This window comes from Ochlerotatus camptorhynchus, unplaced genomic scaffold, assembly GCF_037179485.1.
Source record: "Ochlerotatus camptorhynchus isolate MF236.1 unplaced genomic scaffold, CSIRO-AGI_Acam_v1.1 ptg000314l, whole genome shotgun sequence".
Taxonomy (NCBI): Eukaryota; Metazoa; Arthropoda; class Insecta; order Diptera; family Culicidae; genus Ochlerotatus; species Ochlerotatus camptorhynchus.
The window spans coordinates 3,308,276-3,323,767 of NW_027040802.1; the positions used below are offsets into that span (position 1 = coordinate 3,308,276).

At 40.1% G+C, this 15,492-nt stretch overlaps 2 protein-coding genes across 2 annotated transcripts in view; one reads left to right on the forward strand and one right to left on the reverse strand.

The window, feature by feature from the left end:
- LOC135707576 (uncharacterized) overlaps positions 1–15,492 on the reverse strand; it is a 335,607-nt gene that overhangs the window by 300,143 nt on the left and 19,972 nt on the right. The window lies entirely within an intron of this gene.
- Positions 1–15,492, forward strand: part of ADD1 (ADD domain-containing protein 1) — a 38,914-nt gene that overhangs the window by 20,817 nt on the left and 2,605 nt on the right. The window contains exons 3-4 of the mRNA XM_065229431.1: positions 6,744–8,239; positions 8,316–9,197. Coding sequence (XP_065085503.1) covers positions 6,744–8,239; positions 8,316–9,197 — 2,378 coding nt within the window. The remainder of the gene's footprint in view (positions 1–6,743; positions 8,240–8,315; positions 9,198–15,492) is intronic.

The window sequence follows — 15,492 nt, forward strand, 5'->3', positions numbered from 1 at the left end:
CAAAAGTTAAAAAAAGTATTGACACAGTACAGTGTGCCCAAAAAGTTTAAGTATTTAAAAAATTGAGTTAAATCGTTGGTAAAATACTGCAGAAAATATTTTTAGAATTGGGTTTTAAACTGCAACTTTTTTTTTAATGAATGAAAATCAAATAATCAAGTAATTTTGATGGGATGGATTTTCTAAACTAAAAGTCGATGTAGTCCTTACTTTTTGATGCAGTACCATGATATGTTTTAAAGATTTTAATAGTTCTAAATAATTCTAATATAACCCTGGGGTTGATCAGACTAACTATGTAATTCTTGACATCATAGTAGGCAGTAGGCAATTTTATTTTAAAGTAAAATTCACCAGGCTAAAGTGGGAATCAAAGCCTAACATCGTGGTACTCACGCACAGTTTACCTAAACTACTGGTAACTCAACTGTTTGCATTACCATTACGAATAATTTTATTATATAATTAAAATTAAAGTCTGAATTTATATATTTCCTGGGTCCCAGATCATGACATTTTTTGTTAGTCTGAATTTACTTGGAACTCTTTACATGATATCTAACGTCCTTTTTACAGAGTTCCATTTGAACCATCCTAGAATTCCATCATGCTTCTTTTCTGGATTCCCCTAAAATGATCTTGATAATATCCAAACTTTTTCAGTAACATTCTAAGGGTTCTCTTGTAATCTTTTATAAATCACTCTCCGATTGCACAATTCCCTCAAACTAGCAATAATTTCCAAGAATTGGCATAATTTAGTTTTCATCTTTCTCTATGAAATTTACTTAGAATATTTTTAATAATTTCCTTGGTACACGCTTCTGAATGACCGTCACTCTATTCTCAGACTTATCCGATAATTCCCTTAGAGCTGCTTTGTAGGTTAGGTCAGAATTGTTTTGAAATCCTCTTCCGTATTAGCTAAGTCCTTAAATACTTTGCCAAAATGGCATTGAAAGTCTCCCAGAAATTGCCAGTTGTTCTTTTGGCCTGATTCCTATTAAATCTCTTAAAATTTTATAAAAATGAATCTCCATAGAAACATTGAACAGAATTCAATTAAAATTATTCTCACGATTCATATCAGCATACTCCTTAAGTTTCATCATGAGAACTTTCTTTGATTTTTCTTCCGAATTCTATTTCCATTCTTCACAAAATCTCCATGCAATTGTCATCAGAGTTTTTAAAAGACAACTGACACTGTCTTCAACCAGAAGTTGCACAGACTGAAAACTTAGCACTAGAAAACTGACAACGCACCACACCCAGGTTGCAAAAGTTCGACTGGCTGGAGTGGGAATCGAACCCTCACTTCGTGGCACTCACAATACGCCTGAAGGACGGGTGACATCGCACGACCACGAAGCTTACACAGATGTATGGAACTCGCCTCACACTTCACTGTAAACTATTTTCAAAATTACCTTAAAATTTTGAAATTCTAGGGCATTTAGAATGCTAAAGAAATTCAGACTGCTGTAACTCAATATTCACAGGTACAAAAAAAAGTTATATATTATCAGATGCCTTTCGAATTTTCCTTATGAATTATTTTCAAAAATCTCACCAACAAACTTCAACGTCCTGGTGGTTGTCTAGATTCAAAAGCCAAATTTTCCAAGGCTCAATTTATTGTTTTAAATCCTGAACAGTTTTCAATTTCTCTAAATTAAAAAAAATATGAAAATTCCTCCATATTTAAATTTTGAATTTTTTTAAAATAAATTCAAACAAACAATTAGACAAACATTCAGGCCCACTATTTTCAAAAGTTTGAAGATTTTTTTTCAGCTAATGATCATTAGAAAATGGCTCCTGTTTCATGATTCTGCAACTCATTAACATGCAAACATGTTGTAACAATTCCATGTACGATGTTGCAATAATTTCCAACGTTGATGGCCTTTAATAGTTAAAGTAGCAGTTTTTATTTTTTGATTAGAGTGTATATCAATTGCAATGATATTTTTCAAGCAACATGTTTGAAAAATCTGGGAAAATCTGGAACATATATTAAAAGTCTGTAAATATACGTGATCTATCTGTGTATCTGGCCGGATGACCGAAAATCTGGAAAATCCAGATAAATCTGGAATACTGGCAACGCTGGTTAGGATGCGGGGGGTCCGCTTAGGGAGGCAACTAGCCTTTTCATATATTGTCTGCTTATTATGATGGTTGCTTTAAAATATCTATTTGGTATATATGTGAAAAGATGAATCAGTGGGAGATGGATTTTCCGTTTCTTTACATTTTGCTGCACAAATCTAGTACTATGTGTCATTTCTTCAAAACCCCCCAATAACCGACCTCTTCAATCCCTTCCTTTTCCCATGGCGTTCAAATGGTCCGTATAGACTATTCACAACCCCCTAAAATGCGTTCCAGTTCTTGAAACTGCCTAAAACATCAGCAACGCTGGTGATCCATAACATATTTAAGCTCCAACCATGTAACATTAAATGCGGCAAAGTGGCAACAAATGTAATGCCTTCAATACCATTCTTAATTTCCCGCAATGGACAATTAAAAAATGATTCAGTTGTTTTCAAATTGACGAGCACAATTTGCGTGAATCATGCTTTCCTATAACGTTATCTAGAAAACTCTATGTATTTTCCGCAACGCGGCGCGACATGTACCAAGCTTAATCATAGAGGAAAAGGAGGAGCTGTCAAATTAGCACCAGAGCACCAGAGAAATTTGGCTTCACTCGAGTTGTTCGCAGATGACAGGCGTTGCAGTCCTGTGACTATTCAGCCATTACCCTTCCTTTATCCTCGGCTTTGGATTGACTTGCGCTCCCATTAACCCAACAAACGCTGCAAAATGAAAAAGAAAATGAAAGATGTATACTCGTCAGGCGCTCGTTGAACATTTCTGAAGCTCTTTGAACCTCTCCAAAGTCTGAAGTTCGCAGATCCTCTCGCACTTTAAAGATCTTCGAAGTTCACCTTATCTATCTATCTGTATTTCGCCGATCCTCTCAGAAGATCTAAAAGTCGTTACCGTAAAATCAGTTCGTAATCTTTCTCTGTTCCCTAATCAAAATAACCATAAAAGAGAGCTTAACGACGTGTTCGGCGGGGTATCATCCAAACCATTTGTGGGATAGTGTAACCTTCCGGGATGCAGTTCGTTTATGATATTTGTTGATTAGGGTTGGTTTATGTAACCATTTATAAATTTCGGAGACAGTAGGTGGTTGGCCTAAGGTATCCTATCCCCGTGATGGGACTGCCATATTAGGTGTAGCTTCTGGGGAAGAGAATTTCTTATTCAGCCGCTGGATGCCAGTCAGACACTTTTTGAGTCGAAGAAGATCTCCAAGCTCCTTGGTCCTCTCATAAGTTCCTTAAGAAAATCTTTAATTTCAAAAAAGATCAGTCGATTTCAGCGTAACATATTGAAGTTTAGGGTATATCAAAAGAACTCAGTGATCACCTCAAAGATGTTTTGTAGAACTTTTGAGATCTTGGAACTTCAGAAAGACTCTTCGGGATTTTTATTTTAAAATTGGTAATGTTTGAAAAATTATTGTTCAACGATTTAATTATTGTTCAACGATTTAACGGCAGATTTTTAATCTATTGATATCGAGTAAAACTTTAAAGTATCAAAATTTAAAATAGTGGCAAAAGATTTGAAATTCGTCTAAAAATGGTTAAGCTATGATTTTTCAAACTTTGCAAATTTTCCGTTATACATTTTACCGGAGGCATCGTGTTCGGAGTGTTAAGAAAACCTCAGGGAAGCTAAGGGTATGTTTAAGGCGGGTCAAATTAATCACATAATGGTTTAGGTTTCTTCAGGAAAGTTAAGAAAAATTTTAAAATGTTTAGGGAATCTTGATTATGCTTTGGAAATCTTTATTAAGATTAGAGAACCTTAGCAAATGTTTTAGAAATTCCACGAAACTATGAATGTTCATAAAAGTTTAGGGTGCGTTAGACCTAATTCAAATTTTTGAAGCCTCCGAAAAGTTTGAAAGATAGATATAAAAGAAGTTCAAGAAACCTCATAAAAGTTTAAAGAATCTCAAGAAAGTATAAGGTATTTTTCGGATGATCAGGAAATTCGCGAGTAGTTCGTAAAAGGCTTCAGTGTACAGTGTAGATTACACATCTTTATCCAGAAAAAAAATACTCAAACCTAAAAGTCAAGTAAACTCGATCGAATAAGCTACTTTTCATTCACACAACTCAGTGTGTCATTCGAGCTCATTATAAAATTATTTAAAATGCAGTTTTGACATCGTTTGATTTGAATGATCAAATTTCTGACATTCCCGTGGATTTGGCGCGAATTTGATGCAATCGAGATTCTCTGAATCTCAGTGGGGATACTTATGACTTCCGTCGATATTATTTGGTTCCCAGCGCAAATTCTTCAAATCCCAGTCGGGATTCTCCGGATCAAATTTTCATTTCTCTCGATCTCAATCCGGATTTTCTGGATACCAGTTGGGACTTCCCGGCTCTCAGTCCGAAGTATTGGATTCAAATTGAAATTCTAAGGATCAGGAGGCCGTCGGAGAGTCTTCGCACCTCAAAGATTCTCGGAATTTTTCGATTACCAGTAGATATTCTCCTGGTCATACTCAAAGTTCTTCGAACTCTAGTCAGGATTCTTCGGATTACAGTCAGGATTAATCGGATCACATCCATGATTTTCGAGATATCCCAGAGCCTAAATTGGTGATGATTTGTGTCTTAGTCGGGATTCATCAGACTCTTAGATGCTTCTTTTCTAAAAACTTCTCTTAGTAGAATTGAGGAAACGCTATGCTATCAACATGAAGGTTTAGTGTGATAATTTATTAGCTAGAGAAAGTTTTGAAGAGGGTAGGTTCATAGTTCCGCTAGAGTACGGCAGTGTGAAAATCGAATAGAAGTTGAAAATGATGCAGTAGTAGGGTTTTTGATCTAATTTCCGTCCTACTAAGCACAACCCGCGCTTTACCTCTCTTTTCTGAACGAGTTTAAACAAAAAATAGAATATTTCTGTCAAAGATGACTTGTAAATTTATTCACCTTTCCATACATACCGTTGGATTTGATAAAGAGTCACACATTGTTGAGATATTGTCTAAAATCTAACACTGCTTCTTGATTCTAAATTCGTTCTACGAGTTTCAATTCCGTCCTAACGCATTGAAACGCCATTAGATTTTCTTCGTCCTACGGATAAACGTAGAAAAAGGGGATTCGCTAGGAGCGCTTCTTTTGTTTTGAGAACAATGAGCGTAAACATTCATACAATGCGATCTAACAGGGTTTATGTTGTAGCTAATGAACTAGCGCATCGGAACAAACCTATTATTGATTTGTGCACGGTGAAATCATTGATATTATTGATCTTTTCTGATCGATAGAACGGAAATGGGCGATTACGACGAAGTAGCGCACTACCCTACTAGTCAAAAGCGCACTCCTGTACCAAACAATATGGAGATTGCCAATATAACTTTATGTCATCAATAGAATTGGCAAAATTTCAAGCCGGACAATGGAGTAGGTTCTAAGTAACATTGTCAGATTCTCTGCGTCGATTTTCTGTTTGCGACCATGTATAGACATTTCCATCTATTCTCAACACACAGCTCGATAAAAGAAGTTATTATCTAGCATATAATACGGCAAACTCGACAAGAAACGGTTTTTTAGCCCAGTTATTATCGAAAAAGAAAGTCGATGAAGAGAATCGATCAATGGTACTTAAATCTGGTTCGGCTTGATTTCTCCTATTTTTATCAACTAGCTGAGTGTGCCCGGCCTTGCTCGGGATTCAATAGCTTGAGTTTATGCGCCAATTAAAAAAAAAGCATGCTTATTGTACGTAGCCCCCACCCCCTCTTACCTAAGGGGCTTCCCTATGACCTTCACATGCCAAATTTGGTTTCATTTGCTTGATTAGTTATCGAGTTATGCAGAAATTTCAGTTGGGGGAGGGGTCTCGAACCATCATAAGAACCATTTCCTGCCCCAAAAACCCCTGCATACAAATTTTCACGCCAATCGGTTCAGTAGTTTCCGAGTATAAGGGTCAGACAGACAGACAGAAATTCATTTATATATATAGAAACATAGATAGATAGATAGAAACATAGATAGATAGATAGAAACATAGATAGATAGATAGAAACATAGATAGATAGATAGAAACATAGATAGATAGATAGATAGATAGATAGAAAGATAGATAGATAGATAGATAGATAGATAGATAGATAGATAGATAGACTAATACACATAAAAAATAAATCACATTTTCAATAGAAAATATCCATTAGAATTTCACTTAACTTTCATGTGATCTCATAATGGGGAATCGAACTACAAAATCACATTATGTGTCCAATGAAATATATGTAATTTATCACATAGAGTCCATGTGATCATATGAATGTTATGTGAATTTCAGATAAAAATAATTAATTTTGTTATTGGAAATGGAAACTATATGAAAACTTTTTTCGGTGTAAGTGTAATAAGCACTTAAAGTTCCAATTGGAACGTAAGTCATCACCAAGAGGAAGAAGAAGAAGAAGAAGAAGCTAACACTTCACACATTCCGACCGTTTCCAACGCAACCCCGTTCCCTCGTAACTGTTTCCATTGGTTACTTGCATTTTATTTATCGCAATTCAATGCAAATCCTAAATAGCACTGCATAACACCACTAGAGCCCAAGACAAAATATTCTAAAATGTCCATTTTTTTCGCGTATTCTTTCAGGGACATGAAGGATAAGAACCTCTCTGTGCAGACCATCAACAATCTGATGAAACAGGACAACACCACGTGCTGCAGCAACAAGGGGCTGAACAAAAAAGGCAGCACGCCGATAGCGGCGAAAAAAGGCACCAAACGACCGTCCGATGCCAATGAAGTAATATCACCTGGTGCTGCCAAAATACCGGACAGCAAGCGTATTCTTCCTCGCCCAATTTTGCCCGTGCAGCAAGCTGCCAATACACCGCCGGCTCCGAAGAAGGTCAAGACAGACAACAACGAGGTTGTCTGCACTCCGGATATAATGAGCATGTTTATGAATCCGGAAGAACCGCCTCCATTGGTGGCTACGAGGTCGCCTCCCGCGGCAAAACTGCCCGTACCGAAGCCAACACCAGCGCCAACACTTCCTGCCACAGTGCCCGGTAGGCAAGTGGTTGTTCGGCCAGCCATTCCAGCAAATGCCAATCCCATCACAATGCGGATGCCCGTGTCCAACCAGGCAAACACGGTTCCACCTCCGGTTTATCACACAATCAATGGATACAGGATTGATCTCCATACTGCCGCTCAACAAGGAACTTATCGTTTACCCAACGGCAAGTTGATACAGGTGCGCAAACAAGCACCAGCGGCTTCACCGGCACCGGCACAGCCACCGAACGTTACTGTTAGCCGGACCATTGCTCCGAAACCACCGAATGCATACTTCAACCCTGTTAGCGTAGGTCAAAACCCTCCGCGCATGACCAACGGTGGTTCGAATATGCATATAAATATTGCTCTTCAGCAACAACAGCAGTTGCAGGAACAACGCCTGCGCCAGCAACAACAGCAACAGCAGATGCTTCAGCAGCAACGTCAGCAACAGCTAATGCTTCAGGCTCAAGTCCAAGCTCAATCTCAAGCTGGTCAACCGCAACCAACGATCGTCGCAGGCCAACCGAATCCTGCTCTTCAATTACCCACTTTGGCTATGCTTCAAAACTTGGTCAATGGGTCTCACGAAGACTCGCCTCTCGGAAAGTCTCGTAAGAACTTCGAAGGCAAGCTGTTGTCCGGCGTTGAAATCTGCCAGCACATCGTCAATAAGATCAACACCTTGACCAATTCGAATTCGTTCAAAAACATTCGCAACGTGCGGGATCTCAAGGAGCTGTACATCCACGTATCCTATCTGCTAACGTACGCCATTGGACGGTTTAAGACTCTCCAGGAAAAGTGCGTCGACGATGTGAAGAAGATGGGTTTCACTAAGGAATCGGACTTTGTGATGATGGGTGACCAAATTAGCAACCGAAATCCAGACGAAGATAAGAGCGACGATGAGGATGACTGTGAGATTATCGAACAGAACACGACACTTATCAATCTCGATTCCGAGGACGACGACGATAGCAGCAGCAAGAAAAAGAAGGATGACGGAGCTAACAAGGGTGTACCGTGTTCGAAAGAGACTGAAGCTGCCGTGGCAACCATTCTGCAGGAGAAGGACGATGGTAAGTTTGCACGTGCTGAGTTTCAGGTATGAATGGAAAGCTTTAATTTGGGAATATTCTTTGCTTTTTTTTGCAGTCAATACATCCAGTGAACTGATTTCCGTGGATAGCGTGCCGCAGATAAGTGCTGTCGAAGGGAACGTATCTCTGGACAAGATTGATACAGCGGTTACAGATAAAAATACCGAGAATACATCCACCGTAGAGAGTACAAAGGAGACAGTTGATGGCGAAGCAAGCGTCGAAATAATTGAAGCAGAAAAGAGTAAAAACGATGATGACTTGGTGGAAATCATCGAGGGTGATGAAAATGAAACATCGAAGGATGATGCGGACAAAGTTGCGGAGAGTGCAGCTGAACCTAAAGACGGTGATGAGCCGGACGATGTGGTGGAGATCATCGAAGAGGGCGAAGACGAAGAGCAAAAGGAGAAGGAAGCTGATAAGAAGGCGGATGTTGAGGGGAAGAAAGATTCTGCTGATGAGGAAAACGTGGAGCAAGTTGCCGAAGAGAAGAAGCAACAGGAGAAGGAAGCTGATGGGGTGGAGGTTGAGCAGAAGAAAGATTCCGTCGATGATGATAAAATGGAGCAAGTTGCAGAGGAGAAGCAAGAATCTGTTGTGACAGTGCTAGTTGTGACTGAGGAGACGTCAAAGGAGGTGGACGATGTGGAGATGGAATCTGCGGAGGCTGAAAAACCGACAGAGGTGGAAAGCGTCGATGCCAGCAAGAAGGTAGTCGAAAGTGAGAATAAAGAAAATGAATCACCAGAAGTGAACTCTGAGGAGCCGGAAAGTGCAGTTACGGTGGAAAAGGAAGCAGATAAGGAGGAAGAAGAAAGTGAAAAGTTGGTAGAATCCGATAAAATGGAAGTGGACGCACAAAAGGACGATGAAGTGGAAAGCAGTTCAGCAACGGAACTGACACAGGAGGAAGAGAAGCGTGGCGAATCTGAAGGTAAGAATACTCGCTATTTGCTTGAAACCATGTCTACCAATCTCCTTCAGTGAAGCCTCTGTGGTCTACTAAACAACGTTGCAAATAATCAATGCGGGCAATTGTTATCTCTTATCTATATATGTAGTCTTGATACTAACAACAAGCAAGCGATCGCTATCAGTAAGATAATTGCTACTAGAGTTAGGAACTTTTTTTATGATTGCTTTTCAATAAAATGAACAAGTTGGAATTGAATATCCGAATGTGTTGAAAATGGTGAAATAAAATGTATGATTTATATCAAGCGTTTTGTTTTTAATCTATTAGTAGTTAGATGTCGATCGAATCGATTTACAATTTTGATTATAGGTTACTAGAATGATGCTAAAAAAATCCACTTTAGGGCTGGTATTTGTTACTAAATATGCAGAGCAGCATTGCCCTGAGCGTTGATTTTCTGCTATCTTTCGGTCATCAAGTTATCCGTTTCAAACAATTATGGTTATTTTTGCATCAAGTTTTTTTTTTAGATTCTTAGATACTGACTTCTAAAATCGTTGAAGATCTTTAAACAAACAATCAAATTGTGATCAGAGACTTGAATAAAAAGGCTTCGGAAAAGACAGTGGAACTCTTGATAGGATTTCTTATAAATTTGCTCAAAAATTTCACTCACAATTCACTCTGAGGTGCCTCTCCGTGCAAATCAAATGGAGAGTCACCTCACAAATGACAGACAGACGACTCGCAGAAGAGGCCTGAGTGTTAGAGTTCTTTCTGGTAGGTATAGTTTTATTATTTAATAATTAGTTAATTCTCCATAATCACTCCAAGATTTCTATTCAGAAAGCTCTTGATATTCGTTGTAGGATTCTTTCTTATTCATTAATAACTATCATAAAAATTCGTGTAAATTTCTCAGCATAACTCTGTCTAAAATTGCCTTGAAAAAATGTTGGGAAGTCCTGCTTTGTCTAGGAATTCCTTTACAATTCACCTCTAAATTACCTTCCAATGCTGCTGGGAGTACCTACCTTTGAATTTTTCTCAGCATTCCCTTGGAATACTTTCAGAAACTCTTTAAACTTCGTCATATGGAAATCTCATCTCATCTCATACCTTTGAAACTCTGCTAAGATCCGTCCTATACCTTCGTTTAGAACTTTCCTTGGCATTCGATGTCCTGTCCTTGGAATGCTCAGAATTTCCTTAGGTTTCTGCTTAGGATTCTCCATTGATTTTTCTCAAGCTCCTACAAACAATTTAGACAAAGTCGCTTCACTACCGGTGGACGCAAAACTGTCGTATGTTATATGGAAATTCCATAGGAAACATGGGACAGTGCAGCGTCCACCGGCAGTTTAGATCTATCCTCAGCGTGTATTTGTTTTCCAAAATTTTCTTGAAATCCCTTTAGAATTCCTTGTAGTTATCTAGAATGCTTTTCAGAATTATCTTGGGATTCTACTCCAAACTTACTTGGAGTTCTCAGAAAAATTCACCTCACCACACAATTACCTTGGAATTCTTCTCAAACCTACCTTGGAATTCAAGCAAAACTTCTTTAGGAATTCTCCCCAAGGACAGGGTTTATTTGTTTATTTGGTTCTATATCAACAGACTGGGTTTAGTCCTAATGATGAATTAAGCAATACCAGGAAATACAATATAGTCAAGAAGTAACAAGCTGCAAAGGCCGTGACATCCAACTTAATTCCTAATTCTTTAATATATGTCACGGAATCTCTGACGCAGCGTCTCACGTGCCAACTGAAAATCAAATAAGGAAGCAACACGATTGATAATCCCTCCAAGGCAATCATCGAAGGGCAGACCAGATGAATCGTCGTTGAATAGGTTCTACTCTTTGTACTCTGTTTTGGTAGTTGGGATTCCATACAGGGCAGCAGTATTCTAACACCTTCCGGACGAGGGAGCAGTAAAGCGACTTCAAACAGTAGATGTCCGTGAAAGTTTTAGCTATCCTGAAAATGAAGCCGAGCGTTCTGGATGCCTAGTCGATCACGTACGAGATATGCTGGCTGTATATGAGTTGACAATCTAAGATGACTCCCAGATCTTTAATGTGATTCACACGATGTACGTCAACGCCTTCTAGGATATAACTGAATCTAATTGGATGTTTCTTCCGTCAGAACGTGATTACTGAACATTTTGTTGGATTTACAACCATGCAGTTCAGTTGGCGTTGAATTGGAATTGGAGAAGGTGGCAGTCAGCGATGGCTCGGAAATAGATTTTCATGTCGTTTGCGAACGACAGTCGTGGACCGTCGAGGACGAAATTGACGTCGTTGAAATACACAAAAAATATCAACGGGCCGAGGTGGCTACAATCAGATAGATAGGATGCGAACCATCGTAGGAGACTGCCGTTTATACCGAGCCTATCCAGTTTGGCGATCGCTATAGGATGGTTCAACTTGTCGAAGGCGGCTGATAGGTCAGTGTAGATGACATCTGTTCGCATATGGTCTGTCATACTCTCCGTAATGTACGAGGTAAAACACAGAAGGTTGGAAGTGGTCGACCGCCCTGCCATGAAGCCTGTGAGAGACTAATGGTTCCATAACGAGACCGGAGAGGCCGGCCTCGCGGAGGAAGCCCATTAATGCTGCCCGGTATGCCGTACAGCTCTCGTGAGCCTTCGTATTGAGTACAGCGGCAGATTATGTGTTCCACTGAACAGTTGGTGCGGCAGAGCTCGCAAAATTTCCGGAACGGGCCGCTCCCTGAAAAGTTATGCGAGGCTCTGGTATGGCCTGTTCTGAGTCTTGCCAGGACAACCTGAGTTTGGTGGTCAGGGGGTCTTCCCATCTTCATATGTTAACCTTCACTTTTCTAAGGAAAATGCTTGTTGATTGGGACCATGTATGTGACCATAAGTCCCAGATTTTGTTGGCAACCCATTGTTTTCAGGTCCCCCGATGGAGCCTCCTTGGTGAACAGTTGGGCTTGTCTTCCAGAAGCCGCTAGATGATCCGCCTCCGTATTACCAACAATCAATACGAAACTAACGATTTTAAATTGGCTCACCACTTTAGTAGCCTATTGGTCCCAAGCAAACGACAAACGTACCCTATTCTAGTCGAAATTCTAGTACTACGCAATGTTTGTTTTGATTCGCTATGAAAGTTTGACAGATAAAATGAGGGGTTATTGGTTTTTCCTATGTTTCGAGGGGTGAATCGATTAGCTTGGGACCGAAGAGAGTACCAGAGCTGAGCCAAAAAGTTGAGCACGTTATTTCGGGACCTTCTAGTCTTAGAGTTACCTCTATGGTATTACCACGAATGCCGCAGTGACCCGGAATCCATACAAATGTAGTGTTTCTGGGGGCATATCGCTGAATGGCTTGAATCCATGAGTGCTTAATACAGTCTGAGTTGAGGGCTAAAACTACACTTGCGGAGTCCGTAAATACGGCAATCGGCTTGTTTGAAGGAGTGGTAGCAGCAATAACAACAGAGACCGCTTCTGCCGAGAATATAGTGTACTGGTCTGGAAGTCGATGAAGTACGGACATTTGGGGGCCCGTGATGCCGATGCCAACCCCATTCACGGTAAACCGATCCATCGGAGTAACGGATAGTGTGGTTACAGTATCTGATTCTCTGGAGTTCCGCGAGCTTCCACCGCGATAACCGAACCCTGTGGTACGCCAGTTTCCTCTCGGAATGTTGCGAACGGTGGTTTCCTAGAAGTACCTGAAAGGTGCGGTTTACCAAGAAATTCTTCACGAAATGCATCAGGTGCCCGCCAAGGCCCCAATCAGCCATTTATCGGATGACATCTGGCATCCAAGCTCTATTATAAGCTTTTGCTATGTCTGAAGCGGCCAGTTCGACGTGGTGTCCACCCGAGGTAGCGTCATCAAAGGCTTGAGCAAGTGTGGCGAAGTACGTGTTTGTACCGTGTCCTGGACGGTGGTCAAGTAGGTCCCTGGATTCTAGAAAGTTCATCAGTTGCCCATTTACCATCCTTTCCACGATTTTGGATGCACAGCATGTGAGGGAGATCGGCCTGAAGCTTGTCTGCCTGGCTTTCCTTGCTTGAGGATCGGGACCACGAGTCTGTGCTTCCAATCCTGAGGCAGGGAGTTGTGCAGCCACTCCTGGTTGATTAGATCTAGAAGCTTGCGTCTTCCTTCTGATGGTATATTCAGGAGCAAAGGATAGCCCACTTCGTCCGGCCAGAGCGAGCTCGTTCATCCGGAAGGGTTCCTTTATTTCCGGCACAATTGCTTCCTCTGGAATTGGCATGCTGGCTATGGGAGGTGACGAAGCGGAAGCGTTCTTCGTAGCCTTCTATGGCTGATAGAGAGGTGAACTATTCTCCAAGCACATCGGCAATAGTATCTGAATCGTTAAGAAAATATAGAAGTCTAAATTCAGAAGAAATTAGAGGAAAACTCCAAGATAATTCTAGGTAACATTTTAAGACAATTCTAAGAGGAACTGCATGGGAATTCTATGCAGAATTCAATCGAATTAAGTACAAAAAAGAAAGCAACAGTGAATTACCAAAAAAAAAACTTCAAAATTCAAAGAGAATCGCAGGATGAATTTCATGATTTTTTTAGTGTTCTGTGGAGAATTGAAAAAAATCCGGGAAAAACGGACAACTGGAGGAAATTGAATTATAATTAATAATTACCATGAATAAGTAGTCCGGGACCCTCATTTTTTCTTAGAATTAGACCTTGAAAGTTTTTTTTAAGATCCAGAAGGATAAGTATTTTTTCACGCCCCAAAATTTTTATTTATTATTTAAATGTACAATTCTGATGTTTTAAAAGCTAATTTCAGATCATCCGTATAAAATATTTTCCAGTTATTAGTTTGAATTTGATTCAATCTTTGCCAAATAACCTTTGTATCCTATTCTAATGGAGAAAACCGGGATTTTACGGAGCGAAATAAAAAAACGTCTCTACTTCGTTTGATGTTTCAGACTGGAATGCTCTTCCTCTTTATTTTTCATACGATCAGACCTTGTCGACCTGGTCCAACCATAGAGGTAACTCTAAGACCACTGGGTCCCGAAGAAAATCATTATTATTTTTGGCTCACTCAGTACCAGAACAACGGTCCCAAGCAGTCCCAAGCTATTTCACTCACCCCTGCATGTTCTGCATAAATCCACACACCCCTGATGTTATCTGTCAAACTTTCATAGCGAATCAAAACAAACATAGTGTAGTAATAGAATTTCAACTAGAATAGGGTACGTTAATCGTTTTCTTGGGACCAATAGGCTACTAAAGTGGTGAGCCAATTTAAAATCGTTAGTTTCGTATTGATTGTTGGTAGTACCGCCGGCTAACTCTAGTCAATTACTCTAGACGGCGCCGGTGGTGTAGTGGTAAGCGTGACTGCTTTATAACACCCCGATGGGTCTGGGTTCAATCCCAGCCGAGGTCGGTGGGATTTTTCTGAGGCATAAAAATCTCTGGTCACGTCTTCCTTCGGAAGGGAAGTAGAGCCGTTGGTCCCGGCCCATGTGTGTTGTGAATGGGTACGATATCCTACGCAGGTGTGGAAGCTGCCTTCCTGCACATTCGATTGCCGTCAATGGATGGCAATCGATGTCCGTCGGTGATTGGCACTAGATTGCGGAACAGAGACCGACGTTAAATAAAGTAAAGAAAAAGAAAGTATTGATTGTTGGTCCAACTGTCATACGTAACATCGTATGGTGTTTTCGTTTAACGACTTTTATCGTTTGCACTCTAAATCAGAACACACCAATAACGTCTAAAAAATAATAATTGAGGAGTTCAGCTAGCTTGATGGCTGCCACTTTTGCTTACTGAATAGAAGATCGTCTGTGTTTCGTGATAGGAAATCCATATCAAATCCTTCTCAAGAGCAGTATTTGTAGTCGTCTGTGAAGTCGCCGCCGCCGGGAACGAAATCTAGTAACAGCAAGTTGAACGGGTACTTGATTGTAATATTTTGTGATATGGGGAGCTCGGTGGCCTAGTGGTGACCGATTTTGCTTATTGAGCAGAATATTAGGGGTTCAATCTCAAGCTCCTTCACATTATAGAGTTTTAGTGTGAATCTTATTTATTCTTAAAATGAGATAAAGCGTATTGGTTGGAGGAACGAGTATTTAATAGAAATAATATTCGAGTTTTAAGAAAGACGCATTGATCGGAAATCTATAATAAATACTTCTCAAGAGTACTTGTTACGGTAGAAACGTTGAAGAGAAACTGGGTCGTAATTGTTTTGTAAAATAAGGAGCTCGGTGGCCTTGTGGCGACAGATTTTACTTACTGACCAGAA